General features: G+C 32.4%; 4 protein-coding genes and 1 pseudogene across 6 annotated transcripts; 3 read left to right on the top strand and 2 right to left on the bottom strand.

Annotated features, from left to right (window-relative positions):
• The first annotated feature begins 322 nt into the window (after positions 1-322).
• LOC114381572 (calpain-15-like) lies at positions 323-3505 on the top strand. Of its 2 annotated transcripts, none has more exons than XM_028340846.1 (7): positions 323-606; positions 1603-2003; positions 2103-2130; positions 2385-2449; positions 2561-2736; positions 2880-2960; positions 3127-3505. In XM_028340846.1, the coding sequence occupies exons 1-7, from the start codon at positions 405-407 to the stop codon at positions 3173-3175; spliced, it is 1002 nt and encodes a 333-aa protein (XP_028196647.1). In that variant the 5' UTR covers positions 323-404; the 3' UTR covers positions 3176-3505. The 2 variants fall into 2 exon arrangements, with proteins under 2 accessions (XP_028196647.1, XP_028196644.1); XM_028340843.1 differs by having other exon boundaries at positions 324-606; positions 2385-2458.
• A 379-nt stretch (positions 3506-3884) lies between these two features.
• LOC114381578 lies at positions 3885-4810 on the bottom strand. Its single transcript, XM_028340848.1, has one exon. It carries the CDS (start codon positions 4770-4772, stop codon positions 4239-4241), a length of 534 nt encoding a protein of 177 aa, XP_028196649.1. The 5' UTR covers positions 4773-4810; the 3' UTR covers positions 3885-4238.
• A 595-nt stretch (positions 4811-5405) lies between these two features.
• Positions 5406-7089, bottom strand: LOC114381563. The gene is made up of 3 exons (XM_028340837.1): positions 6953-7089; positions 6436-6878; positions 5406-6130 (listed from the first exon to the last, which is right to left on the bottom strand). Exons 1-3 carry the CDS (start codon positions 7023-7025, stop codon positions 5582-5584), a joined length of 1065 nt encoding a protein of 354 aa, XP_028196638.1. The 5' UTR covers positions 7026-7089; the 3' UTR covers positions 5406-5581.
• A 4330-nt stretch (positions 7090-11419) lies between these two features.
• Positions 11420-14096, top strand: LOC114381555 (annotated as a pseudogene). Its single transcript, XR_003660065.1, has 3 exons — positions 11420-11812; positions 12428-12856; positions 13516-14096. The product of XR_003660065.1 is annotated as a naringenin,2-oxoglutarate 3-dioxygenase-like (transcript).
• Positions 14097-19127: 5031 nt separating this feature from the next.
• LOC114381549 (naringenin,2-oxoglutarate 3-dioxygenase-like) lies at positions 19128-22685 on the top strand. Its single transcript, XM_028340827.1, has 3 exons — positions 19128-19574; positions 20958-21386; positions 22105-22685. Exons 1-3 carry the CDS (start codon positions 19209-19211, stop codon positions 22435-22437), a joined length of 1128 nt encoding a protein of 375 aa, XP_028196628.1. The 5' UTR covers positions 19128-19208; the 3' UTR covers positions 22438-22685.
• Positions 22686-27944: the final 5259 nt, after the last annotated feature.

Here is a 27944-nt window from a genome sequence, read left to right as displayed (position 1 = left end):
ATGCCCAATGAAAACAAATTTTGGTCATATCATCAAATCATAAAAATAAAAAATAAAAAAAACATTAGAGCTCACCTTAGACTTGATGAGAGGTAGGGCCCAATGTTAGAAACGTCTAGGGTTTAAATGGGGAAAGGAGGGTAATTTGGTCTTTTCCTCATTAAAATCAGGGGTCTCAATAATAATTAAAGGTTTTGAATAATAAAACCCGTGTTGTTTATTTCTAGCATTAATGTGATTAAAGCATACTTAGGGTATCTAATCAAAGCAATGATGGAAGCCCAGATACTTATAAATGTTACCAAAGTATATAAAGTTTACCTTTTTTTTTTTTCCCACACGAGTAAACTGGGATATATATTTTGTTCCTGCGAACCCAAAATCAAAATCCCTCTCCTGTGAGCATGCTGAAGGGAACAACAAAAGGAGGTGAAATGGGAGGAGAAGGAGGGAGAGAAGGGGATTGGGAGTGCAGCAGTTGCAACAACAGGAACTACGCCTTCAGATCATTCTGCAACCGATGCAAGCAACCCCGCCTCCTCGTCGACACCAAAACCCCCTCTGATTCCAAGTGGCTCCCTCGTATTGGCGATTGGATCTGCACCGGTTAGTTACTTTGCCCCCAACCACCTACAAATCAATCAATTTCTTTTCTTTTCTTTTTCGTTTATTCATGGTTATGCTTTATGAATTGGGCTTTAGGTCCTGTTTTTGTGTTTAGTCATCTCATCTGTTCCCACATGACCTAGTCTTGCTGTTTCCTTTTGGCTCATATATGGAACACTCACTAGTCACTAAGCATTCTTTTGCAAAGTGGATAGATACTATTTTTTTAGGCTTTTTTAAATATTATTTGTTCTTAAGCATTACTTCATTACATGTATTTTCAGGATCAAGAACATATTTATTTAAGCTTACTAGTTACTTATATGCTTCTGAGACGACCTAGTTTCGCATGCTCTATGTGGGGTGTAGGAGACCTTACTGCAAAATAAGCCTAGTTTCGACAAACTTCTAAATAAATACTTATAAGAGAAGGAAACAAGAAGGTAAATGAAATAAACTTCTTCCGTAAGTTAAAATTAATTTATGCACATCAACTTTTATAGAAGGTCTTTCATCTTAATTTCTCCAATAACTGAGGTAGATAAATTTAATTTTTAGTTATGGAAGAAGTTCGGTTCGTTTTGTTTTTTATTTTGTTCTTCTATAAGTGTTTATTGAGAAGTGTATTTAGATTGGTTCATAGTGAGTTTTTTATTTTGTAATTTCATTAGTATTTCCAGTTTTATGTGTTCTGTTTCAAAACATTTACTAATCTCAAGGATAGACATATGCCACCATGCATTGAGTTGCAGACCTGTTTGGGTTTTCCCACCTGATTGATGTTAAAAAGGTGCTCGACTTTAGCATGGCATTTTGATTTTGGTTTATGATCTTCTGTTTCAAATTGAGATGAAAACTCGCTATCACCTAGGTTGAGATGTTTGCGCTTTTTGTATGTGTATTTTGTGTGGGATGGACGTGTTGGTGTGCGTATGCTTGGCTTCCTTTCCCTCTGGCTGCTTTGTGGGGCTGGGTATGTATGCATTGGAACAATAGGTTGCACTAACAACAATTATGCATCAAGAGAGAAGTGCAAGAAGTGCGGACAACCAAAGGAGGTAGCAGCCATGCCAGCAATTGCGATGACCGGAGCATCTTTCCCCCCTTATTCACACTATTTTTCCAGGGCCCCAGGAGGACCAGAACAAAAGATGAATATTGGATTGCTTGGCAATAGTGCACCGTCGCAGTCACTGCATTTTAACTCCAATTGGCCTGTTCCCAGAGCAGATAAGTATGGTGTCCAGCCACTTTCCATATGGCTACCAAGCAGAAATTATGGCTCTGGACATCCTCATGAAAATTCTACCAACCATAACCTGTCTGTTCCAAAGGGATGGCGCAATGGGGACTGGATCTGTAACTGTGGCTTCCACAATTACTCATCCCGCTCTCAGGTATGTCTTGAATTCTACTTGAAAATGATGTTGAGCTTACATTATACAAGAGTTGAAGTATTCATTATTTTTCTGATTCAATGTTGAAATTGTTTGCAGTGTAAAAAATGCAATGCTTTTCCACCTGGTATGGCTTCCTTCCTTTGTATTGTAGCCTTGTAGTTGCAAAATTCCTAAGCTGTGTCTTCTATCAATAGATACTATGTGCCAGTGCACTAGTCATAGAACATACCCTCTTATGGTGCTCTGTTGTCTATAGATAATCCTCTTGGGGCTCATTGCACTTATAAGAATATTTTTGGTTATAGAATATCAAGATTGATTATCAATTTGTAGCAATTGATGTTAAACTTCATGCTGTTTCCACTTTTTGGTGTGAAGCACTTGGGACAAAGCGGTTAGCTTCTGAAGAGTTGGTTTATGACTGGGATAACAAGAGATTGAATGTAGGAACTGTAAGGACTTTGCTTTTTAGTTAATTTCTGATCCACTGCTGTGGTTTCAAAATTCTGTTTTGACAGTTATAAAATCCTCTTACAGTCTTACTTACTTTGCAGACAAATGATCAGCAGCAAACATATACAAGTTTAGATCTAGTGGTAGGGACCGGTGCAGATCCAAAACCTGGAGTCTTCCCCTCTTATCCCAGCATGAACTCAAGTACAGCTCCAAGTTTGCCATTGGCCACATTGCTTCCACCTCAAGTTTCTACACCTGCTCTCATTGGAAAAGGGTAACTAATTCCTCTCCCTCAAGCTTCATGTAATATTATTGAAGAGTTGTAATTGTACATCACTCCATCTAAACACTTTAAAGAGCTATCATACTTTTCTAGATTCACAATTTAAATACATTTTTACCTATTGTACCTGTTAGAGCAAAGCAATGGCGTAGTGGAGATTGGATGTGCTCAAATTGCAACAATCATAATTATGCTTCAAGACTACAGTGTAACAGGTCATTCTCTCATCCATATGGTTTTTCTATGTTTAGAGGGAGCAAATTGAATGTCCTTAAAGCAAAGACAAAATTATGCCCGTTATTAACTCATTTTGAAGCCATCAAACACGTTCACATTTTCTGTTGCACGCTTCACTGAATAACCAATGCTCATCATTTGCAGGTGCAAAACTCAAAGGATGGCCCCCATGCAACCTGTTAACGTTGTGTAGTGATGAATTCATTAGTTATATTACTGTCACGTGCCCCTAGTTTGGCTGAGTTTTGTTTTTGATTCTCTAGCGTGTATTTTGCCAGTAAAAAACAGTTGATATTCTCGACAGGCTCATTATATTTGCGTAAGACATAAAGTGGTTTATCCTTAGTGGCATCGTATTTTTCAGTTTCTGAAAGGTGTATTGCTTACTATAAATAGAGGATTGTGAGTGAGTTGTGAGTATTTTGCGTATTTGCTCATTATTCTTTTTTCTCTTCAAATTTCAGTTATTTTGTTTGAAGTTATAACATTTGAGTTCGGATGTGTATTCACAGTACATTTTACATGCCTCTCTGTTCACCTGGGCGAATTTAATTATTGGTGTTTGGTGAGTTTCAATGCCATATGTCAGTAACTGCAAGCTGGAGAATTAGCATATCTCACATAAAATTCACAAGACTTTTCCAACTTTTCTGTGCATGAAACCAGGGCTTTACTTGGATACTAAGCACTGCTAGTGTTTTACTTCACAAGTAGCAGTATTTATAAGTGGTAAAATATGGAGTAAACCATTACATTAATTTCTAAGATTATAAGTTTACCTTAGCCTAAATTTCTCATTTAATATAAAAAGTCATTCACTTTAATTTTTAGTGTTAGGGGAAAATGATATGAAAGAAGATTACAATTTTTTTTTCTTAGTCAAGAACTAAAAGGACTTAAAATGTCAAGAATTAAACTGATCTTACAATTTCATAGATTAATACACGGTTTACTTGAAAAGGTGTTGATGTACAGCAATTACAATAATCTTATCCCACTAAACAAAGTTGATGTATATGGATCATTCATAGGGTTGATTTCTAACACGAAAAATGCCTGAAAAAAAAATGCTGCAGTGACATTACAACTCTCTCTTTAACAAAAAAAAAAATGGTTGGTTTTGGCTCTCCTGGAATGGTACATATAATATCTGTGACGCACTATAGTAGCAACATAATTGGAGAGCATCATCTGAGCTCAGAAGCTAAAAGAGTGAATATTGATCAAACTCAAAAACTTGAGATGAAGAAGATCGATCACTTGAAGACATCAGAAGGGGAGAGTAGAGGACCATCAAGCTGGTAAAGGTTGAATGCAGGACCCACAAACCTGAAGGCTATCCATCCCCCAATCATGATGAAGATTGAAGCATATGCAAACTTGTTGAGCCAGAAGAGAGCACCCTTCTCTCCCACATACAGCTCTACTGCTTTCTCACTCAGAGACATGTCCTCCCACTTCTTGGGGGGAGTCTCCACCCTCGCCTTTTGCATGCCGCTGTTCTCGTTCTCTCGCAGTCGTTTGGCTTGCCTTCTCGACCTTCTCCGGAAGCTTATTTCTACGGGAGTAGTTGGTGTCGTGGTTGGTGCTTGAACTTGAACCGAGTTTGCATCATCATTGGTTGTGTTGCTGCTGCTGCTACTACTACTATTGTTATTATTATCAGTATTGGTGCATCTGATGGGGTTGAAAGTGTGACGCTGTGGCAGGAAGATTGGCTTGTGCCTCGTTGATGGTCTAGTGAGAATGATGAAGGAAGATGAGTTTCCAGTTATGGAGAAGGTTTCCATGGCTTCCTACTAGAATATAACGTGTGGTTATTATATTTTGCTTATCCTCTTCCCTTTTATGATCTTCTCTTAGTCCTCTTTATTGGGTTTGGACCTCACTTGAGAATTGAAATGGGCTATGGTTTTGGACCCCAAGCATTTATGAAAATTGAAATGTTTTATACAAAAGAAAAAAAAAAAACTCATCCACAGGATAGAGTTGAGAGTATTCAATTATTTTCATAATAATTAATTAAAACTTTTATTGGTTTTTTTTTTCTTTTCAAAATATTTACTTTTGATTATTTAGGTTTTTTGAAGACAAAATGTTAATAATAAGTAACCGCTAAAATCCTTATAATCCCAAGGATGTCAATTTAATTGGATGAAAAAAATCAAATTGATTATATTAAAAGAATTTAAAACTAAATTGAATCTTTTAAAAACAGGGACATCAAAATTAAATGTTTTAAAATAATTTGATAACCAAACAGATAGTTAAAAGCCTTTATTTTATTATCCTTTATACCACACTTTGAGGGAACGCCACATTACATATGAGCCTCTCCTTCAATTATATATCGATAACTCGAATTGCACTATTGAAAGAAAATGTGCGCGCTTATAAGGGAAAATGGAAGAAGGCAAAGCAAATTATGTTTAATTCAGCAGCAATGTTTTATTATTGATTGATAATGAAAAATAACAATGGTTTATTGGAGCAGCAATTAGCTTCCAATCAATCACAGCAATCATTAACCAATGGCCCAACCCAAAACATTGGTGTCAAGAAAGACAACCAAAAGCAAACAACACTCACAGCATCAAAATCACAAGTCAGAATTTTCTTCCTCCTCAGGAAAACGAAGGTGCTTTCCTTTGGGTGTAGGCAACCCCTTCAAACGCATCACATCAGACTCAGCACAACATTCCACTACTTTCTCCACAATCTCATCATCCTCACTGTCGTACACAAACCTCGTGTGCTTCCCACAACCCTTGTTCTTGTTCTCATTCACGCTAATGTTGTTCATCCCAGCACATAGCTCATCAAGTGACAACCCTACACCATCAACATAACACTCATCATCATCACCGTCATCCTCGTAATAATCCTCTTCTTCTTCACCCATTTCCTCATCGTCCTCATCTTCGTCATGTGTGCTCGCATTCACCTGAATCGACCAAATGGAAGCACCATCATCCTCGCTGGACCCGCTACCAACACTTCCTTGTGTCACTTCCTGATAAGTCACCTCAGAAGAGCATTCTGATACCTCGGATTTGTCCGAGAAATCCAACAGCAAGGACCTGGTTATCACACTCTTCTCACATTCAGCATTCTCGTTGTTCTTTCCTTCAAGTATTTCATTCATCGCCTGCCATAAAAAAAACAATACCTTTAATATCTTTGAAATATAGAAAACATTTTAATTTCATGCCTTTTCCTTTAATAATCAAGATTTACACTCCAATTTTAGTAAAAAGAAAAAATAGATTTTTATTTATTTGAAAAAAACAGCATTTTCCTCTTTTTTTAATCCATTTGATTGAATAAAAAATAATTAGAAAAAGAAACAAAATGTGTCTTTTCCTTCATTTCAAATTTCAAAACTTCTCTCAATTTTCTTGGGGGGCAAGAAGAAAACAAGACAAAATGACGATTATAAGCAAGAGTACTAACCCGAGAGATCAACAATTGTTCTTCAAGCACACAAGAAGGTGGAGACACCTCAGAAAGATTGGGGACTTGTGGGGTGTTTGCGGGAGTGGGAGCAAGAAGCGACATTGGAGAAACAGAAGAAGAATTGGCAAGTTTGAGAAAGGGTGCAACAATTTCCATTGATAGTTTGGAAATGACAGCCTCTTCCTCCACTCTCTGCAAGAGGGTCTTCACCTGGCCCCTCAATAGAGCCTCCCCGGAACCTGGCGTCATCGTTGTCTTCTTCTTCGCCGTCGATGACAAAGGCGTCTCGATCATGTCCTTACCGTTCGCCAGCCCCACGATCGGCGAATCGTTCGATATGTCCACCAGCGCACACCGATTATCCTGCTGTTGTTGCACGCTGCTTCTCTGCCGCGTTTTCGAAACGCTCTTTTTTCCTGAGCACTCCTCGTTCTTCTTTCCTGTCAAAACAAAAATAAAAAACATTAATATTGGTGGTGGGGTTTCTCAAGAGAAAGCAAGGGAAATCGCTTACTTGAAACGGGGATGTTGTTGGAGGCGGTTTGGGATCTTGTGATTCTTCTTGCTGTGGATGAAGGAGTCTCCATTGCGGTGATAGAGAGAACAAGATTCAATGGAGACAGAGAATAATATTTGCGTTTTGGACATAAAACTGCGGGGTTTATAATAAAAAGGTGGTGGTGGCATCAAAATTTGACCGTTGGCGCGTGCGATTATTTGCTTATATATTTACCTAAAATAAAACGATGCACAATCAACTAGCCGTTGGCTTCCAGGTTTTTGAATTGTGGGTTTGTTTCTTTATTTGCGTTTCGGCCCGTTGGTTTTGGTTTAGAATATGGGCCTTTATAGCGGGCCTGGTTGTGGGATTAGCCCATTGGAAATGAATGATAAATCTGACTGAGGGACACTAATACAGTCTTCTTTATAAGTTTTTTTTTTGTTACAAATTAAATATTATTTATGGTGAAAATTGTGTGTAGTTGCGGACAATCATGATATTTTCCTTTATTGGATTTTTGTCTTGGGAATAACCATATTATTAATAGTTTGGTAAAATGTTTTAATGGAATGGAAATAGACCAAGTTAGGATAGATTTTGTATACCAGTTGTAATTTTTTTTTTTTTGGAAATTTCATTTTGCCTATTTAAAAGTTAGACATGTCTTAAAAGTATTTCTAAAATTTAATTTCATAGTAAGGCCTCTAAACAAATCAATTGGCCTATAAGTTCAATGGAGGAGCTTAATAACCCGAAAAATTCTACAAAATATTAATAATTTCATTTGACATCAATAGGGTTTTCTACAGACTTCTCAAATATTCTTCAAATTTATTTATCCCTTAATTTCTAATGATTTTAAGTCATTAAAAGAGTACAGAAAATTGGAAGTTACAAAATTAATCATTGAAAGAGTACAAAATGGTATTTTTTTAGTCATTTTTCTCAATGAACAAATAGAGGTTAAAAAATGGGCTACCCAGTCCATGTGGGTTGCAGCCTATAGCCTACAGGGGTATGGGAAAAAAAACATCAATTTTATTTGACCCTCTAAAAACTCAATTATTCAGGATATTTGACAATTAGTTATACCTAAGTCTACATCGAATCATGATCAGATCAAACTAAAAAGACTTAGCATTTAATTCAAGTTCAAAGTGTAAAGTCCAAACCCTCAACGTTATATGATTAAGAGGTTTATGTTTGTAGTTTAACTCCACGATTAACAGACGGAATTCAATAATTACTTCACTTGAAAAAATTGTCATCATTATGATTTCGGTGTTGGTGCATGACAAGATTCATAATCTTGTGTCTTTCTTCCAAAATTTCATTTTTCTTGATACAGTTTTATCTTGAAAAAATGATAAAATGAGCCACTAACGCATAACAAATGTAAAACAACTAGAATGAAATTGGTATCCTATTTTTGTTTTCTTTTAAAAATTGGCTTCTGAAAATTTCCAAAATGTGTTAAATGGTTAACACTTGCTGAATAACACATCTTGAAAAGTAGTTCTTTTTTTTTTAAAAAAAAAAAGAGAGAATATTTAAAATAAAATAAAAACTAAACTGTAATTTTGGTCTTCCAACATAATTTTTTCTCAATATCACGTTGCTTTCTTGTATCACATTTTTTTCTCCCTTTGCCTCTGTTCTTATTTTAAACACCAATGTGATAAATTTAGATAGAAATAACGTCACTCAGTTCTTAGTTTATATAGCTTTGTAGAATAGAGGTGATTTGTCTTTCTTTTCCACTGTCAAATTGATCAGGAACGAATTACCTAGCCTCTATCTTCTCTTTGTCCCATTTTTGTCACGGATGCATGTGCATGCATACCAACATCGATCAAATTAATTTACATACATAAATTCGATATTGCTTCGTTTATAAAATTCTTAAATTTGTTGGGTAAGTTATACATTACATAACAAATGTTTTCATCCTTTATATATATATCAATTTTACCTTCCATGGCGTTATCTAGAACTTCCACCTTCTCATCACTTCTTCTGCTCTACATGCATGGTCCTTCTTCATGTGGCAGATGCCCACCAGACGGTAAATTAGCATCCCCCTAATTAACTAAATTATAACATTGTCCTTTTATAATTGCACCCACCTACACATTAATTAAGAACTATTTTGTTTGACCTTCACATGCACGGTTTTTAACTAATAATAGGTGAGAATCTACGGAACTCCAGCGCCAACCCCTCTTCACATGCACGGTTTTTAACTAATAATGGGAGATTCTACGGCTTTTTACTTTTACCCCATTAATTTTTCTGATGTATAGTTAGTGGTGTATAATTAATATTTTTTTAATTCTTAAATATTTTTTTACTCTTTTAAATTTAATAGTCCCTCTTGTAAAAATAATTAATTAATAATCTATCTTTTTTTAATTTCTTAAATATGTGAAATATCTTTTAGTCTTTTTTAGTTCTTCTTGCACTTAAGAATCATCACAAATTATGCATTTAAATTGTAAAAAAAAAAGTCAAGACATACTATAAAAAAATATTTTGCAAATTTGAGACAGTAAGAAAACATTTTAATTTATAAAAATATTAATACCCGTTTTGAACTCGTCATCAAATTCACTTCGTTAATAATTAATTTATAAAAATATTATTATATATATATATATAACACATTAAAATATGAAATTAGTAAATTTTATATTTTGTATATATAATTTAAAATTATGTTATGATTATCATTTAAAATTATATTTTTGATTGAGAAGAAATGAAAAATAAGGATGAAATAAGTAAAATCCAACCCCACCCGCCTCCTTGTCTTTCCCATGTAGAAGTGTGTCCCTCTCACACTTACGGAAACCTAGAATCTTGTTCTTGCTAGGCCAATCTCACCACCCGCAATCAAGTTCCCAAATGTCCTTATTTAATGAATTTGGAGTTAATATTTAATTTGCTAGTCAAATCGTTCATTAGTATTGTTTTGATTTTGTTCTATACAAATGAATCTTTTGACAGTTGAAATCGATTACAAGTTGATAATTTGTCAAGATATATATAAAGCTACTTTATATAGCCATGCGTTTTCGGGACTAAAATATTTTATCATTTTATGGTTGAAGAAGAAAACATGCATGCAGGTAGTTTAGAACAATGAAAAAAAAATTGAGGTAGTAGGGATTCATGTAATTGGACTCTAGATGAAGCAATTAATTACGGATGAAACATCCAAGAAGAGAACTAGTGGTGGAGTTGGAGGTTGATGATCATCGAAATCGTTATTCCAAAAGTATCATTAAAAAAAATTGTCAATCCACAATTGAAGTCGACATAAGTTAAAATGTCATTCCAAAAATTGTGTATATAGTAAAATAAGAACTTGTTAATGGTACAGGCCAGCGGATCATTTGGTTTTATATTAAACAGAATGTAACACGCATTAATTAAAAAATAGTAAATAATAGTGCAGGTATTATGTGAATCTAAGCGGATCATTATATTTGGTTGTATATGAAAACAGATGTAACACGCTATGAATTAAAAAATAGAAAATAAACATGTTTTTTATCAAAGTAAAATTAAACTTTCTAAAAACACAATTCAAATCCATTCTTGTGTTATAGTCATCCTATTTCTTTGAGCAAGCATAATGATCCGATATCTATTTTGCCTTTGCAGGTGATCTGATCCTTTATTTTATATAGGATTTTCTTGATTAGGTCCACTTTATTCATAATATTATGAATCTTTTTAGTAAGAGCTTCAGACAAAAGATCAGTCTTGATAAATCTTTCATGTTCTTCTCTAAGAATGTAAGGGGGGGACTTAAAACAACAACTGAGCTCAAAGATGGGAATTGAATTGACGAGGGATCTTGGAAAGTATTTTAGGAGTGCCTATTTTTCATAAAAGACAAACAATCCTCATAACTAAAATGAACATACAATTAATATTAATTTTTAATAATATTTTGTAGTTTATTATTACTACTATTCTATTATTATTTCTTTCTCTTCAATTCAATAATAAATAGGCCACATAATTAATATAGTAAAATTTGAATATTATATCTTGAGCTTTTAAATTTCTAGGTAAGAAAACAATATTTTCTAAAATAAATTAACATTTAAAATGAATTTAACTATGATACATTCCTTTAACTATTTGGATATGAATTTAGATACAGAACAGTTTGTTTAAGTTTTTATTAAAAAAAAGTGATTTTGGTATCAAAAGATTTAGTCATTATTTTTTAGTATTTAAAAAAAAGTAGCAGTGATGAATTGATGTTTGTTTACAATCAGAAAAAAAATTATTAATTTCACGAGGTGCATTATAGTTAAACTAATAATAAAAAATATGATAAACATATTTAATTACATGCATTTAATGAGTTGTGTAGGGATGAGCGGAATGCATGGGAAAGCCACGCTATAAAATACCACCCAATCTTCCATTCTCTTACCCATCCTTCGAACTTGAAGCTAGCATTGCATTCTGCTATTAAATTCAACAATGGCACCAGCTGCAGCCAAGACTCTGACTTACCTGGCCCAGCAGAAGACCCTAGAATCGAGCTTCGTTCGGGACGAGGAGGAGCGTCCCAAGGTTGCCTACAACGAATTCAGCGACGAGATCCCAGTGATTTCTCTTGCCGGAATCGACGAGGTGGATGGACGCAGAAGAGAGATTTGTGAATAGATCGTGGAGGCTTGCGAGAATTGGGGTATATTCCAGGTCGTTGATCACGGTGTGGATCAACAACTCGTGGCCGAGATGACCCGTCTCGCCAAAGAGTTCTTTGCTTTGCCGCCGGACGAGAAGCTTCGTTTTGATATGTCCGGTGCCAAAAAGGGTGGATTCATTGCCTCCAGCCATCTCCAAGTAAACATTATTTTCGCCTCATTTCTTTTCTTACAGAAAGATGTATTTTAATAACAAAGGGGAAAAGTGGATGGTAGAAATTTGAGACGAATGGAATGATGTTGACCAGCGATTTTAATCACTGTCAATTAAAATTAATAAATTAACTAAATATCATTCACCACCCATAACATGCCAACACCATGATTCCCAATCAAGTCTTAGGGGAAAAAAATTCCTACTGCAGTGAATTGAATTGCTATTATAAGAGCTCTTGCATGCATTATAGTATACCTAAACTTAGGCACTGATTGGCCTAATTAATTTATTTGTTGACTTCGTGTAGGACACAATGAGATTTCTAAAAACTTTTCATTTTAATTTTTATTTCAAAGTAGTTTTTCAAAAAGAAAGGAAAGCACAACCTTATTTTAGAATATATAATAAATTGCACATAATTTAAGGGAAATATGTTTTGTTCAGCCACTGCACACTTATCTTGAGAAAGATCCTAATCCCAAGCATGAGGTTTGTTTCCCGTCTTACTTTAAGCCTTTAATTTCTTGACATAATTATCGTGATTATGATGTATAGTAGAAAGTGCATGAATAATTTATGTAGAAAATATGATGACAGGGAGAGTCAGTGCAGGACTGGAGAGAAATAGTGATATACTTTTCGTACCCAAAAAGAGAGAGGGACTATTCAAGGTGGCCACACAAGCCAGAAGGGTGGAGATGGGTGACTGAGGAATACAGCGAGAAGCTAATGGGTCTAGCTGGGAAGCTCATGGAGGTGTTGCCCGAAGCAATGGGGTTAGAGAAAGAGGGTTTAAGCAAAGCATGTGTTGACATGGACCAGAAGGTGGTGGTTAATTACTACCCCAAATGCCCTCAACCTGACCTCACTCTTGGCCTGAAGCGCCACACGGATCCGGGCACCATCACCTTGCTGCTTCAGGACCAAGTGGGTGGACTTCAAGCCACCAGGGACAATGGCAAATCATGGATCACCGTTCAGCCTGTGGAGGCTGCCTTCGTTGTCAATCTTGGAGATCATGCTCATGTCAGTATGCAATTCATTCATTTTCATTTTATGGCCTTCTCTTTTTCTCAATTTAGTACAAAATACCTGTAAAAATTAATTATTTTAACATTTTTTATTTTGTATTAAAATAGTCAAACTGATTGATTTTGAGATGATATTTTAAAAAATTAATTTTGATTTGAAGTAATTTTTAATTAATTTTAAACTGATTCCGTAAGTCCGATCAATTAGAGATGAATTTTTAAATTATTTTTTTTAAATAAAAAAAATGTTCAAGTGAAAATTAATTAGATTCACCAAACTGATTATTGAAATGATTCAAATAATCGAATTGATTTTATAAAATAATATTTTTTTAAATTTAATTCGAGAAAAAAACAATTTAATTTAGATTTAATTCAAATGGATTTTTTCACACCCTATATGTTTTTTTATCACTGATATTAATAATCAATAACTATATATATCAGCGAATGATATGTTTTTATTAGTTAATTAAAATAAAAATATTGAGATGTAAAGGGAAGTTCAAGAAGCTTTTAGAAAGACTAGCTAGCTTAGTACGTAATTGATTTATTTTATTTTTATGAAGCAGCAAGTCTATTTGGTTTGACCGTGTACTTTGTTTTTCATAATTTAAATTTGTTCATTTTTTTGTGGTGGGTGCATGAATGCAGTATCTGACCAATGGAAGGTTCAAGAATGCTGATCACCAAGCGGTGGTGAACTCAAATCATAGCCGTTTGTCCATAGCCACGTTTCAAAACCCAGCACCAAATGCAACTGTTTACCCTCTGAAGATAAGAGAGGGAGAGAAGCCTGTGATGGAGGAACCAATCACTTTTGCTGAAATGTACAGGAGGAAGATGAGCAAGGACCTTGAGATTGCAAGGATGAAGAAGCTGGCTAAGGAAAATCATTTGCAGGACCTTGAGAACGAAAAGCATTTGCAAGAACTTGATCAGAAGGCAAAACTTGAGGCCAAGCCTTTGAAGGAGATTCTTGCTTAATTAATAATAATTACATATGTATCATTTGCATGCCCCCTTGGTGTTTTTAGTGTTTTTTAAGGGCCGTGAATTAATAATAACCCTTAACTTTGTGCTTTTGTACATCTTATGGTTTATCCTTTGTGGGGATATCATGTGTTGTGTTCAGTTGCCTGTGTCATATTAGCTAGCTAGCTTATCTATGTATACCTTATATTTGCCTCTATTATAAATGAAAATAACTGGCACTGTCTTAATTATTGGCTGCATGGTCTACCATTACAGTCAAAAGTGCTTAGGTTTTGGATGTCAAAAAAATACAAATTCTTGTATATTTTTTTATACAGACAAATTCTTATATATGCACCTAACTTTTGTGATACAAGACATTGTTAGTTAAATTTTCTCTAAAATTAATGTCATGCATGCGTAGAAGCATTTGTAAGCGTATCAAACCTTCTTAAATGTTTTAAGTTAATATATATTTGACATAACAACGAATTTGAAAGTATTTTTGTGCCTTTATTAAGAAAAGATGGTAATAAATTAACTAAAAGGATACATATGAAAGAAGATTACAATTTTTTTTCTTAAATTTCTCATTTAATATAAAAAGTCCTTCTTCATGTGGCAGATGCACACCAGACGGTAAATTAGCATCCCCCTAACTAAATAAATTATAGCATTGTCCTTTTAAATAATAGCATCCCCCTAAGAACTATTTTGTTTGACCTTCACATGCACGGTTTTTAACTAATAATAGGTGAGAGTCTACGGTTATTTACTTTTACCACATTAATTTTTCTGATGTATAGTTAGTGGTGTATAATTAATGTTTTTTTTTAATTCTTAAATATGTTTTTACTCTTTTAAATTTAATAAGTCTCTCTTGTAAAAATAATTAATTAATAGTCTATCCTTTTTTAATATCTGAAATTTGTTAAATATCTTTTAGTCTTTTTTTTAAGTTCTTCTTATTGCACTTAAAAACCATCACAAATTATGTATTTAAATTGTAAAAAAAAAAAGTCAAGGGATACTATAAAAAAAATATTTTGCAAATTTGAGACAGTAAAAAAAACATTTTAATTTAAGAGATTAAAAAAACATACCTCAAATATTTAACTTTTTTCTTTTAACTAGCCTCAATTAATAGATATATAGGATGAGTTTGTATTTAGCAAAAAAAATGAATTTTTTTAAACTTAAAAAAAAACTTTAAATAAGAATTTTTTATATAAACATATTTTTAAGAAGTAGATAGGATATACTTTTTAAAATAAACAAAAAGTTATTTTTTTAATCAAAAGTAATTTAAATAAACGCATTAATAAAAACAAAAAAAAAACTACTTATTTTATTAAAATAAATATTTTTTAAAACAAATAAATTTAAACAAACTTATTCATCATGCAAGTACATGGGTAGATTGTGGAGTAGCTTGTGAAGGAAGGTGTAAGCTGTCATCAAGGCCAAGTTTGTGCAAGAGGGCATGTGGGAGTTGCTGTGCGGTGTGGAAGTGTGTCGCTCCTGGCACTTACGTAAACCTAGATTCTTGTCCTTGCTACGCCAATCTCACCACCCGCAATCAAGTTCCCAAATGTCCTTAGTTTAGGGCGTTTTACCAAAATGGACTTGCTTCGGAAATAAATGTACTTCGGCTGAATGTTAATGAATTTTGAGTTAATATTTAATTATTTGCTAGTCAAATTGTTCGTTAGTAGTATTGTTTTGGTTTTGTTCTATACAAATGAATCTTTTGACAGTTGAAATCGATTATTACAAGTTGATAATTTGTCAAGATATATATAAACCTACTTTATATAGCCGTGCGTTTTCGGGACTAAAATATTTGTATCATTTTATGGTTGAAGAAGAAAACATGCATGCAGGTAGTTAATTTAGACCAATAAAAAAAAATTGAGGTGGTAGGGATTCAAGTAATTGCGGCTGAAACATCCAAGAAGAGAACTAGTGGTGGACTTGGAGGTTGATGATCGTCGAAATCGTTATTCCAAAAATATCATTTTCTTTTTTTTGTTAAAAATGTCAATCCACAATTGAAGTTGACCTAAGTTAAAATGTCATTCCAAAATTGTGTATATATTAAAATAAGAACTTTTTAATGGTCCACCAGCGGATCATTTGGTTTTATATGAAACAGAATGTAACATGCTATTAATTAAAAGGACGGCGACTTGTTCACCGGTTCTTAAAATCTAAATACATGATGGAACCTGCAAAAAGAGTTTCTCACTGTATTCTTGAGTAATTTCTTTATAATAATTTTGTTAATATTAAATAATTAAAGACAATAATAATAAATAAATAAATTTAATATTAAATTAAAACAACTTTTTTATATTTGTTATATCAAGCATATTAATTATACATATATAATTTAATATACGTACTTAATGCATAAAAGAAAAAATTATTTGAAATACAAAATACATTCAGTATTCTTTATTTGTAATAATTATTATTTTCCAAAATAAACAAATGTTCGAAGCATAAATTGACCTAAACTATTCAGATTGGATCAATTCAAATTCATAAATGACTCGTATTCGTGAATACTTCTAAATTTGTGTAATGTAGTTTACAAAGCTCTAACTCGTCTCATTTCTCAAAGACTTAAACCAGTCATGGGAAAGTTGGTAGGGTTATTCCAATCTAATTTTGTGTCTAATAGCCCGAGTGGGAATAATAACATTGTGACTCGAGAGATTTTCCACTCTATGACCAACAAGGGAGGTAAGAAAGGTTTGGGTGACTATTAAACTTGATTTGAAGAAGCCTATGATAGACTAAAGAGGGATTTTGAGAGGGATACATTACATGATGTTGGGATTTCTAAGAAAATTATTGGTTGTTGTATGGCTATAGCTTCCATGAGAATTCTTTAGAATATTAATGGTGAAGCCCTAGAGGAATTTTGTCCCATCAGAGGCATTAGACAAGGGGATTCATTCTTTCCATATTTATTTGTGCTTTGCATTGAATGACTTTTCTCATTGATCTCTATTGTAGTCGATCAAGGAGTGTAGAGTCCTTGTAAGTCAAAAGGCATTTATGTCTTAAAACGAATTAAGACTCTTGATTATTTTGATTAGATGCAAATAAATACAAATGATTAAAGTTGTATGATGTGCTAATAAATCAAGGTCTACATCTTTGTGTTTGTTTTTTTTTTTAAACGATACAATCATAAGACAATTTGACATAACATTTAAGTAATGCATTTAAGACTTTCATTTAATACTTTGTATTAGAGATTCTTTCATGTAGAAAATATTCTCCTAGAATCTATCAAAATCCTATGAAGAATAAGTACAGTTCACAGTTTGGAAGCGTTGATCCTCATTAAACGTGCTCTATTGGTGTAGACCTGCTATAATGAAATAAGTGACTCTTCTGCTGAAGTACAAGACACACTAGTCTACCAACGTGATCTTTGCATGAAAAAGAGACGTGCATTTAATGTGGACATGCTCTAACAGACTCAAGACTTCAGAAGAAAAACAAAGTGATTGTTGTGAGACAACTGATACTCGAAGATGAAGGTTATATACAGAAGAAGCTTTGAAGAAAAAACAAGTCATGAACCTAATTATGAATTATTCATTCATTTTTTCTTGTAAAATATTTTTTGTATAGATATTAAGGTCTTAAAACACCTTGTAAACCTTAAGAGAAAAGACAAAAGTATTGAGTGATATATCTGTTGTAAGATGATCACGTATTAGTCATTGTGCAAACTTCCAACAAATCTTGTTGATTTGTCTAAAGTTAGCAAAGACCTCGTATGACACAAAATACTAGGTTAAATTTAAGCTTGAGGTAAAGTTTGCATGTGTAAAAGATAGAAGTGACAATGAAAAATACTTTATAATTTTTGATAAATTAGTGAAAACCTCGTGGATTGCTAAGAACTGAACTTGGGATAGAGACTAATCAATATAACTTCTTGTGTTATTCTTTACTACTTTTTTTTGTTGACTGAAAAAGAATTTTGAATTTATTTTTAATTCTTATATTTATTAAAAAAATTATTTTTCTGTCATCTGATAGAAATTTTCTCAAAAAGATCTCTTATATGCTTTCAATAAAATCCACATTAGACGATAAACATATTTTTTTATCAAAGTAAAGTTAAAATTTCTAAAAGCACAATTCAAATCCATTCTTCTGTTATTTGTTTCTATAGTCCTATTTCTTTGAGCAAACATAATGATCCCATATATCATTTTGCCTTTGCAGATGATCTGATCCTTTATTTTAGGCTTTTCTTGATCAGGTCCACTTTATTCATAATATTATGAATCTTTTTAGAGCTTCAGACAAAAGATTAGTCTTGATAAATCTTCCATGTTCTTCTCTAAGAATGTGAGGGGAGGGGGGTGACTTAAAACAACAACTGAGCTCAAAGGTGGAAATTGAATTGACGAGGAATCTTGGAAAGTATTTTAGGAGTGCCTATTTTTCATAAAAGGCCTTCTAAATCGACTTTCCAATTTTTTATTGACAAAGTTCACCAAAAACTTAATGCGTGGAAGGCTAATACGTTATCTTTTGCTGGGAGACTGACTCTTGCAAAGTCTATATTACAAGCTTTGCCTACCAATGTTAAGCAACTCACTCTCCTTCGAAAGACAAACAATCCTCATAACTAAAATGAACATAAAATTAATATTAATTTTTAATAATATTTTTTAGTTTATTATTATTATTATTTCTTTCTCTTCAATTCTATAATAAATAGGCCACATAATTAATATTGAGAATTAATATAGTAAAATTTGAATATTATATCTTGAGCTTTTAAATTTCTAGATAAGAAAATAATATTTTCTAAAATAAATTAAAATTTAAAAATGAATTTAATTATGATACATTCCTTTAACTATTCGGATATGAATTTAGATACAGAACAGTTTGTTTAAGTTTTTATTAAAAAAAAAAGTGATTTTGGTATAAAATGATTTAGTCATTAATTTTTAGAATTTTTAAAAAAGTAGAAGTGATGAATTCATGTTTGTTTACAATCAGAAAAAAAAATATTAATTTCATGAGAGGTGCATTTTAGTTAAATTAATATGATAAAATAAAAAAAACATATTTAATTTCATGTATTTAATGACTTGGGTAGGGAGAAAAGAAGATGCGAAGAAAGTTAGGTAACAACGTGAAAGGGACATGTAGAGTTGAGCGGAATGCATCGGAACACGTAGGTAGTAATTAAGTAAGAGCTACCACTCTATGCCACGCTATAAAACACCACCCAATCTTCCATTCTCTTACCCATCCTTCAAACTTGAAGCATTGCATTCTGCTATTTAATTCCACTACGTACACGCACATTCTCCTCAAAGACAACAATGGCACCAACAGCCAAGACTCTGACTTACCTGGCCCAGGAGAAAACCCTAGAATCGAGCTTCGTTCGGGACGAGGAGGAGCGTCCCAAGGTTGCCTACAACGAATTCAGCGACGAGATCCCAGTGATTTCTCTTGCCGGAATCGACGAGGTGGATGGACGCAGAAGAGAGATTTGTGAGAAGATCGTGGAGGCTTGCGAGAATTGGGGTATATTCCAGGTTGTTGATCACGGTGTGGATCAACAACTCGTGGCCGAGATGACCCGTCTCGCCAAAGAGTTCTTTGCTTTGCCACCGGACGAGAAGCTTCGTTTTGATATGTCCGGCGCCAAAAAGGGTGGATTCATTGTCTCCAGCCATCTCCAAGTAAACATTAATTCTTCAATATTACATGTTTATTTTCTTTACAAAAAATAAAAAAGAGAAGATTTTTAAAGTTACAGAAAGAGATATAGAATGCTTACTTAATGTTAGATATCAATATCTCTTAATTACTATCATAAAAGTTAGTGACTCATTTCTTAATTATTTAACGAATTGCTAACACTTTTAAATAATTATGCATTTGAAATTACTTTTCCTTAAATTTTTACAAACAACTTTTCATCATCTTTTTTTATACCATGATTTATTTTTAAATTTTTCTTCATTCATCCTAATTTATTTTATTTTGAGATGAAAGTTTAGATTTTTCATTTTTTTCTCTCTCATAGATATATTGTCACTTCATTTTTCCTATATTTTGTTTTCGGTTTTATTGTGTGAATCTTTTTCCCTGTTTTCTATTCTTTCTACTTATCTGTTCCTTCCACGGAAACACCCGAATATAGTAAGATGTATTTTAATAAGAAAGGGGAAAAGTGGATGGTAGAAATTTGAGACGAATGGAATGATGCGAGCGATTTTACTGTCAATTAAAATTAATTAATTAAATATCATTCACCACCCATAACATGCCAACACGGCAACACCATTATTCCCAATCAAGTCTTACGGAAAATTCGTATTGTAGTGAATTGAATTGCTATTATAAGAGCTCTTGCATGCATTAAAGTATACCTAAACTTAGGCACTGGTTGGCCTAATTTATTTGTTGACTTCGTGTAGGACACAAACAGATTTCTAAAAACTTTTTTTAAAAAATGAGCAGTTTAATTTTGTAAGAAAATTATTTTAAAAAAAAATAGTTGAAGGCACAGCTAAATTTTCATCTCTTTTTGAACTGTCTCCTTCTTCTCTTCGTATTATCCCTTAAATTATCTTTTAAGTTAATAAAAATATTATTTTTTAAAAACTTTTCATTTTAATTTTTATTTTAAAGTAGTTTTTCAAAAAGAAAGGAAAGCACAACCTTATTTTAGAAAATATAATAAATTGCATTTAATTTGCAAATAAATGTACCGACGAAACAGTTAAAAAATTGTACAGAGTTAAAGACCATATATTTTTTGCTGTGCGCGTGTAACTATGTTCAGCCATAGGTTTGTTTGTTTCCCATGGTGGGGGATTTCTTGACGCCCTCCACCCCAGAAGCCTTCTTACTTTAAGCCTTTCTTGACAGAATTCTCGTGATTATATGTTTTTCCTTTTGGTGACATAAGTAGAGTACTTCAATTTATATATTTGATTGAATACATTATGATTATGATTTATAGTGGTGCATTATTGCCTATTTCCTCAAATGTAGACACACCTCTAGAAAGTGCATGATCCAACCAGAGCATTAAATTAATTAACATGTGATGACAGGGGGAATCGGTGCAGGACTGGAGAGAAATAGTGACATACTTTTCGTACCCAAAAAGAGAGAGGGACTATTCAAGGTGGCCAGACACGCCAGAAGGGTGGAGATCGGTGACTGAGGAATACAGCGACAAAGTAATGGGTCTAGCTTGCAAGCTCATGGAGGTGTTGTCCGAAGCAATGGGGTTAGAGAAAGAGGGTTTAAGCAAAGCATGTGTTGACATGGACCAGAAGGTGGTGGTTAATTACTACCCCAAATGCCCTCAACCTGACCTCACTCTTGGCCTGAAGCGCCACACGGATCCGGGCACTATCACCTTGCTGCTTCAGGACCAAGTGGGTGGACTTCAAGCCACCAGGGACAATGGCAAAACATGGATCACCGTTCAGCCTGTGGAGGCTGCCTTCGTCGTCAATCTTGGAGATCATGCTCATGTCAGTGTGCAATTCATTCATTTTCATTTTATGGCCTTTATTCCGTTCTCAATTTACTACAAAATAGGATGTGTAAAAATTACTTTCGTAAAAAAAATAAAATCTAATCCAGTTGTTTTTAAATTGTTTTATCCTATTCGATTTTATATTAAAATAGTTAAATTAATTTAAAGATGTGTTCAAAATCAAAAATGATTTTAAAAAATTAATTCTGATTTAAACCAATTTTTAACTTATTCTAAAAGTTGAATTAGTTTAAAATTGATTTTCAAATTATTTTTTTTCAAATAAAAAAAATATTCAAATAAAAGCTAGTTTGATTAACAATTTTATTTAAATAATTCAAATTAACTGAATTAATTTTATAAAATAATATACTCTTTTTTTTCTTAAATTAATTCAAAAAAAATCAATTTAATTTAGATTTAATTATAATATGATTTAATTCAAATGGATTTTTTTTCCCACCCTATATGTTTTTTATCAGTGATATTATTAACTATATATATATCAGCCAGTGATATGTTTTTATTAGTTAATTAAAATAAAAATATTGAGATGTGAAGGGAAGTTCAAGAAGCTTTTAGAAAGACTAGCCAGCTTAGCAATTGATTTATTTTATTTTTATGAAGCAGCAAGTCTATTGGTTTGACCGTGTACTTTGTTTTTCATAATTTAAATTTGTTCATTTTTTTGTGGTGGGTGCACATGAATGCAGTATCTGAGCAATGGAAGGTTCAAGAATGCTGATCACCAAGCGGTGGTGAACTCAAACCATAGCCGTTTGTCCATAGCCACTTTTCAAAACCCAGCACCAAATGCAACTGTTTACCCTCTGAAGATAAGAGAAGGAGAGAAGCCTGTGATGGAGGAACCAATCACTTTTGCTGAAATGTACAGGAGGAAGATGAGCAAGGACATTGAGATTGCAAGGATGAAGAAGCTGGCTAAGGAAAAGCATTTGCAGGACCTTGAGAATGAAAAGCATTTGCAAGAACTTGATCAGAAGGCAAAACTTGAGGCCAAGCCTTTGAAGGAGATTCTTGCTTAATTAATAATAATTACATATGTATCATTTGCATGCCCCCTTGGTGTTTTTAGTATTTTTTAAGGGCCATGAATTAATAATAGTCCTTACCTTTGTGCTTTTGTACGTCTTATGATTTATCCTTTGTGGGGATATCATGTGTTGTGTTCAGTTGCCTATGTCTTATTAGCTAGCTGGCTCATCTATGTATACCTTATATTTGCCTCTATTATAAATGAAAATAAGTGGCACTGTCTTTATTATTGGCTGCATCCATGGTCTACCATCACAGTCAAAAGTGCTTAGGTTTAAAGGATGTCAAAAAAATACAAATTCTTATATATTTTTTTTTATATACAGACAAATTCTTATATTTGCACCTAACTTTTGTGATACGAGACATTGTTAGTTAAATTTTCTTTGTAAAACTAATGTCATGCGTAGAAGCATTTGTAAGCGTATCAAACGTTCTTAAATGTTTTAAGTTAATATTTGACATAACAACGAATTTGAAAGTATTTTTGTGCCTTTATTAAGAAAAGATGGTAACAAACTAATAATACATTTTTTAATATACATCGGTTGTCAACATATCTTTAAGTATCCGTTTGATAGAGAAGAGATAACTATTAAAACTGTTTATGCACAAAACCAATTATGGGCGGAAGTGAGCTTAAATGAAAAGTATTCTCATGTTAGGAAAAAAAATTGCGTATCCATCTATTATTGAACATTTTACCAAGTGTAAGTTATATTTTATAATTTTAATATTATTTTAAATGTACTAATTCCAATTTAATATTAACTTTGAGTTAAATGTTTATTTATTTTACTTTAAATAATTTCTATGCCTATTATATGTCATGGCTTAAAGAGGTCGTGGATATCATTACAGTCATTCAGTGAATGAATATAACACTTAAAAAAGAAATATATAACCTCATTTTATGCCAATCACTAGTTTTTGAAAACTCGTTGTGGAGGTGTAAAGCTTATTTAAGAAATTTTCAAAAAAAAAATATGAGTGAGAATAAAATGAGTTAAAAAATCTCATATTAAAATCATAAATAATAAGTAATGAAGAAGTCAATAATCAAAGAAGCTTATATGTTTCATGTGTGTAAAATATGTTCCATGAATTTTATTACCAATATTAAAATATTAATTTAAAAAATGTTTAATCTTAGAAACATATCTGATGGAAATTGTGGAGATCTACATTGCTCGAATCTCAACCGTTGAATATACCTAACTCCCCCCATGTGATTGAATGCAACTCTCAAATTCTAGAAGATGAAGGACAAGTAATTATTATATTTGGATTGACGCTAACGGTCGTTTGTAGACATTAATGGGGCGGGTAGACATTAATGGGGCGGGTTGAGTATGGGTATTGTCTCTCCAATCATTTATCCTGATTACTTAATATATCTCAGTATTCGATATCTGACGGGTTTGAGTTTATTGTCTCATCCCCGTACCCATCGGGTATCCCCAACTCCGTTTCACACGCCATTTAGAAAAATATTTTTTTTGTAAAAAAATATTAAAATTTTGATTTTAGAAAAAAATAAATTGATTATTAAACATTTATTTTTAACTACTTATATATCAATAAATTTATTATAACGCGTGTGTCTACATAAATAGTTAAGAAAATAATATTTAATTATGTAAAAATTCTAAAATAAAATTAACTAGTAATAAAAATTATATGCCTTTTGATTAAATTATGCAAAAATTCTAAAGATTTTAAGTGGTGGGGCGGGTTCACGTTCGGGGTCGGGACGAGTCCAGTGATCCCATACCCGTACTCGTACCCGACTTTTGATTATCGGGGAAAACCCGAACCCGAACCCATATCCGATCAACTCAAGTATTACCCGTCAAAGTCGGGACGGATTCGGGCGGATACCCACGGATACAGATTTTCTTACCATGTCTAGTCGTTTGTCGACCCGTACAACAAATTTGCATTGGTATGCGTATTGAAACATTTATTTTTTAATAAATAATGAATTTTATAAAAATATTTATTTTTAATTTTATATGTAAAATTTAAAATAGATTCGTTGCTATAAATAAATTAAATAAATATTAACTTAATATCCTATTTTTCTTATGGATTTTTCTCAAAATATTTTTTATTTTTCTTATACATAAGCATAAAGAGTGTTGAGGGAAGGGGGTGCTGGGTAAAACAAAATAAAAAATGAAAATAAATGAAAGAGAATAAAAAGTAAGTGAAAAGTTTGTTTGAAGTAAAAAATGAACATTTTAAATTAAAGTTATTTAATTGATAAAAATATAAATATTAAATAAAATGCATTTTTATTAATATTTACTATTATTTTATTCTTACTAATATTTATTATTGTTAATATTTATTATTATTATTTAATATAAGAAGATAGTAGATAAAAGAGAAACTATTGGGTGAACACACTCTGAAAAAGTTGTTGGAGACAACAAATGAAACATTGTCACTTTATTAAAATATTAAATAATTTTTCTCACCTCTTCCTCCTTTTCTGCTCATCGTTGACTATGAGCACTGTGAGCACTCCACTGATCAACAGTCATGGACATTCCAAACCTCAATTTCAAACCTCGCAGTATCCAAGTTCAACCTTGCAAGCCCAAATTCGTCGATTCTTAACGATAAACCACAATCGACAAATTATGGGTTTTATTATTTTGGGTCAAATAAGGAGAAACATAAATGTTTAAGCCTAAGAAAAGTCTCAAGTCTCATATAATATATATATATATATATATATTATTTTTTTAAATAAATATATAATCTAATTTAATGTTTATAAGATAGAAAAGATGATTAATAATTTAATGTTCATGAGAAAGAAAAGATGAGATGATATTTGAAAATTTAATGCTAGATGAAAAAGAAAATAGTAATAATTATTTTAAAATTGAATCATAATTTATTATAATATTCTTGCATTAAACTTAATGACACAAAAAAATTTAATGATTGTTTTTTCAAATATTTATGATATTGATTGTTAATATATTCATACTTAAAAATTAAGAAAAAATATATCTACATTTATATCTGTATTTATATCATAAAAAATTAAAACAAAATTTCAAACTTAAGTAAGATTTAGATAATTATGATATGATAAGACAAAAAATATTTGATCATAGAAAATAACAATTGACTCCCCCCATACAAATTAAAATAGCATCTCGAGATAGGCTTCTAACTGCAGATTTCAGAGCTTTTATCAACCAGTTTTCCATCCTATCAGATATCATCAATGGATGACGCCAAGAGAGGAAGGACAGATTGAGTGTCTTCTACTCCATGTAAAAGATGTTATTCGGACTCGTGTCTTGTCCAAACGATGGAAGGAGAAGAACCTTTGGAACAAACACACTTTAGAAGTGTTCAACATCATAACAAATTTGTGTTGCAGGTTCTGTCTAGCCGAGATGCTTCTATTTCTCTGTTGAATCTTAAATTAAATGGCTTCGGTGTGACTGCTTCCAAACTCCTCGATATGGTCCCTAAATATGTAAGTCCCACGGAGTTGACAATTTATGTGAATTTCAATTTCAACACACCTCATTGTATTGACCCTCTCATTTTTTCCATTCAGCCTCACTTACACTTATCATAAACTCTATTCCACGTGTGATCTTTCATGTCTTTAAGAAGTAAATATTGACAACATCTGCATTGGTAGTATAGATTGTACAAAATTTTACCTTTAAAAGAGTAGAATTTGTAGACTTGTTTAGGTGATACACACACAATATTAGGTAATAACATTTTATAAATTGCTTCAATACACACGTAATTTTATATACAATTTTCATTTTTATTCTTTATTTATCAATCTCAATTCTCCAATCTTAATCTTAGTTAAATTTTATTTTTGCGAAATGGATCCAAATCAATTTGATTGGCAAATTTATACAATTTTTTTGTTAAATTACCACATGTCACATTCGACCCGAAATTCACAAAATCGGCTTCCCCCCCTTTTCCCCCTCCTTTTTTTACCCCACTACCATCATCAAATTATTTTATGTCAAACACTTAAATGCCTTCCTCCGTAAATTCTCAAAGTTCTCAAACATTTCCTTTAATCCCACTAAACAATCTTACCATGTTTTCAAATGATGAAGTTGGTTCACAATTTTCTACCCAAATTAGGCTAAAAGATATCGTTGTTGAGGAAATAGGAGGGTCTTCTGCAAAAGGAAGCATTGACTCACCTTGCAATTGAAGAAGATACGCACCTTATTAGTTTATGGCTCAACATCTCAACGATCCAATTGTTCGTGTTGGTCAAGGAAAAGAAACATTTTGGTTGAGAGTCACAAAAAATTATAACAAATTTCGAGGTGAACTAGGCAAAAGAGCAATGAATCAATAGAAACCATGATGACAAAAAATTAATCTGGACATGCAAAAGTTCAAGGTCATTACAAACAAACGATGTCATTAAAGAAAAGTGGTTGCATGGATAATGGTGTCATGCTTCATACATATGCCATTTGGAAGGAAGACAAACGAAGTGATTTTGGTTTAGAACATATTTGATGACTTCTGAAAGATCAACCGAAATGGTTAGACTAGTTTACTAAAAATTGCTCTAAAAAGACAAAGATTTTCACATCTAGGGCATATTTATTGTTATCTAATCCAGAAACTCCAATAAAAGATTTTGAAACTGACACACCGTCTCGAATTGTCTGTCTAATGGAGCAAAAGGCAACCAAAAGGAAGAGTAATGGGAAAAGAGTATGAACATCTACCAATCATATGAAGTTGATTGATGTGGAGGAAGCAATGAGGGAAAGAAATGTACTCAACACCATATTAGCAGACTTAAGGGAGAAAGAATTGGAAAATGAGTACTACGACATTCTAATAAAGGACATATCTACAATGTCCAAAAAGCAACTTGAAGACCATAAAGCTTTTGTAAAATAATTAGGAGTAAACTAGGTATGTAGTATTAATTTGTTGTAACGGTCTTTTAATTTGTATTTTTAGGAATCATGTTTTATTTGTCTTGTTTTTTTAAATTTGTAATTGTCTTTTAATTTGTTGAATTTTTCTTCTTTGTGAAACTTCACTGTTATAAAACTAGTCGTTGCAAAACTAATTGTTGCATTAGTAGTCGTTAAAAAACTAGGCATTGTATAATTTGTTATTTAATTGTTCAATTCTCATTCATTCTTGTACGTCTTCTTCAAGCAATCTTCTTCTCTTTTTTCTTTCACTCGTTTATGCAATCAATCATTCATAGAATAAATCCAAATAATGACTTCGACAGAGTTTGGAAATAAATTGTTTATGAAACACTTGACGAGGATAGTGATAAACAAATCATGAGCTACTTACATGCGATGCAACAATAAAGAGGCAACAACAGTCAACGCAGAAGGCCTAAAAGAGTTATTAATTGCAATTGTGAAGATGTCCAAATATCTTATTGACACCCCTTATAAATTTTTGTAAGCATTGAGTTGCAGTGCATTCACCAATTCTAACG

This window comes from Glycine soja, chromosome 2, assembly GCF_004193775.1.
Source record: "Glycine soja cultivar W05 chromosome 2, ASM419377v2, whole genome shotgun sequence".
Lineage (NCBI taxonomy): Eukaryota > Viridiplantae > Streptophyta > Magnoliopsida > Fabales > Fabaceae > Glycine > Glycine soja.
The sequence above is the reverse complement of the archived record's forward strand: the minus strand, read 5'-3'. Positions and strand labels throughout refer to the sequence as shown.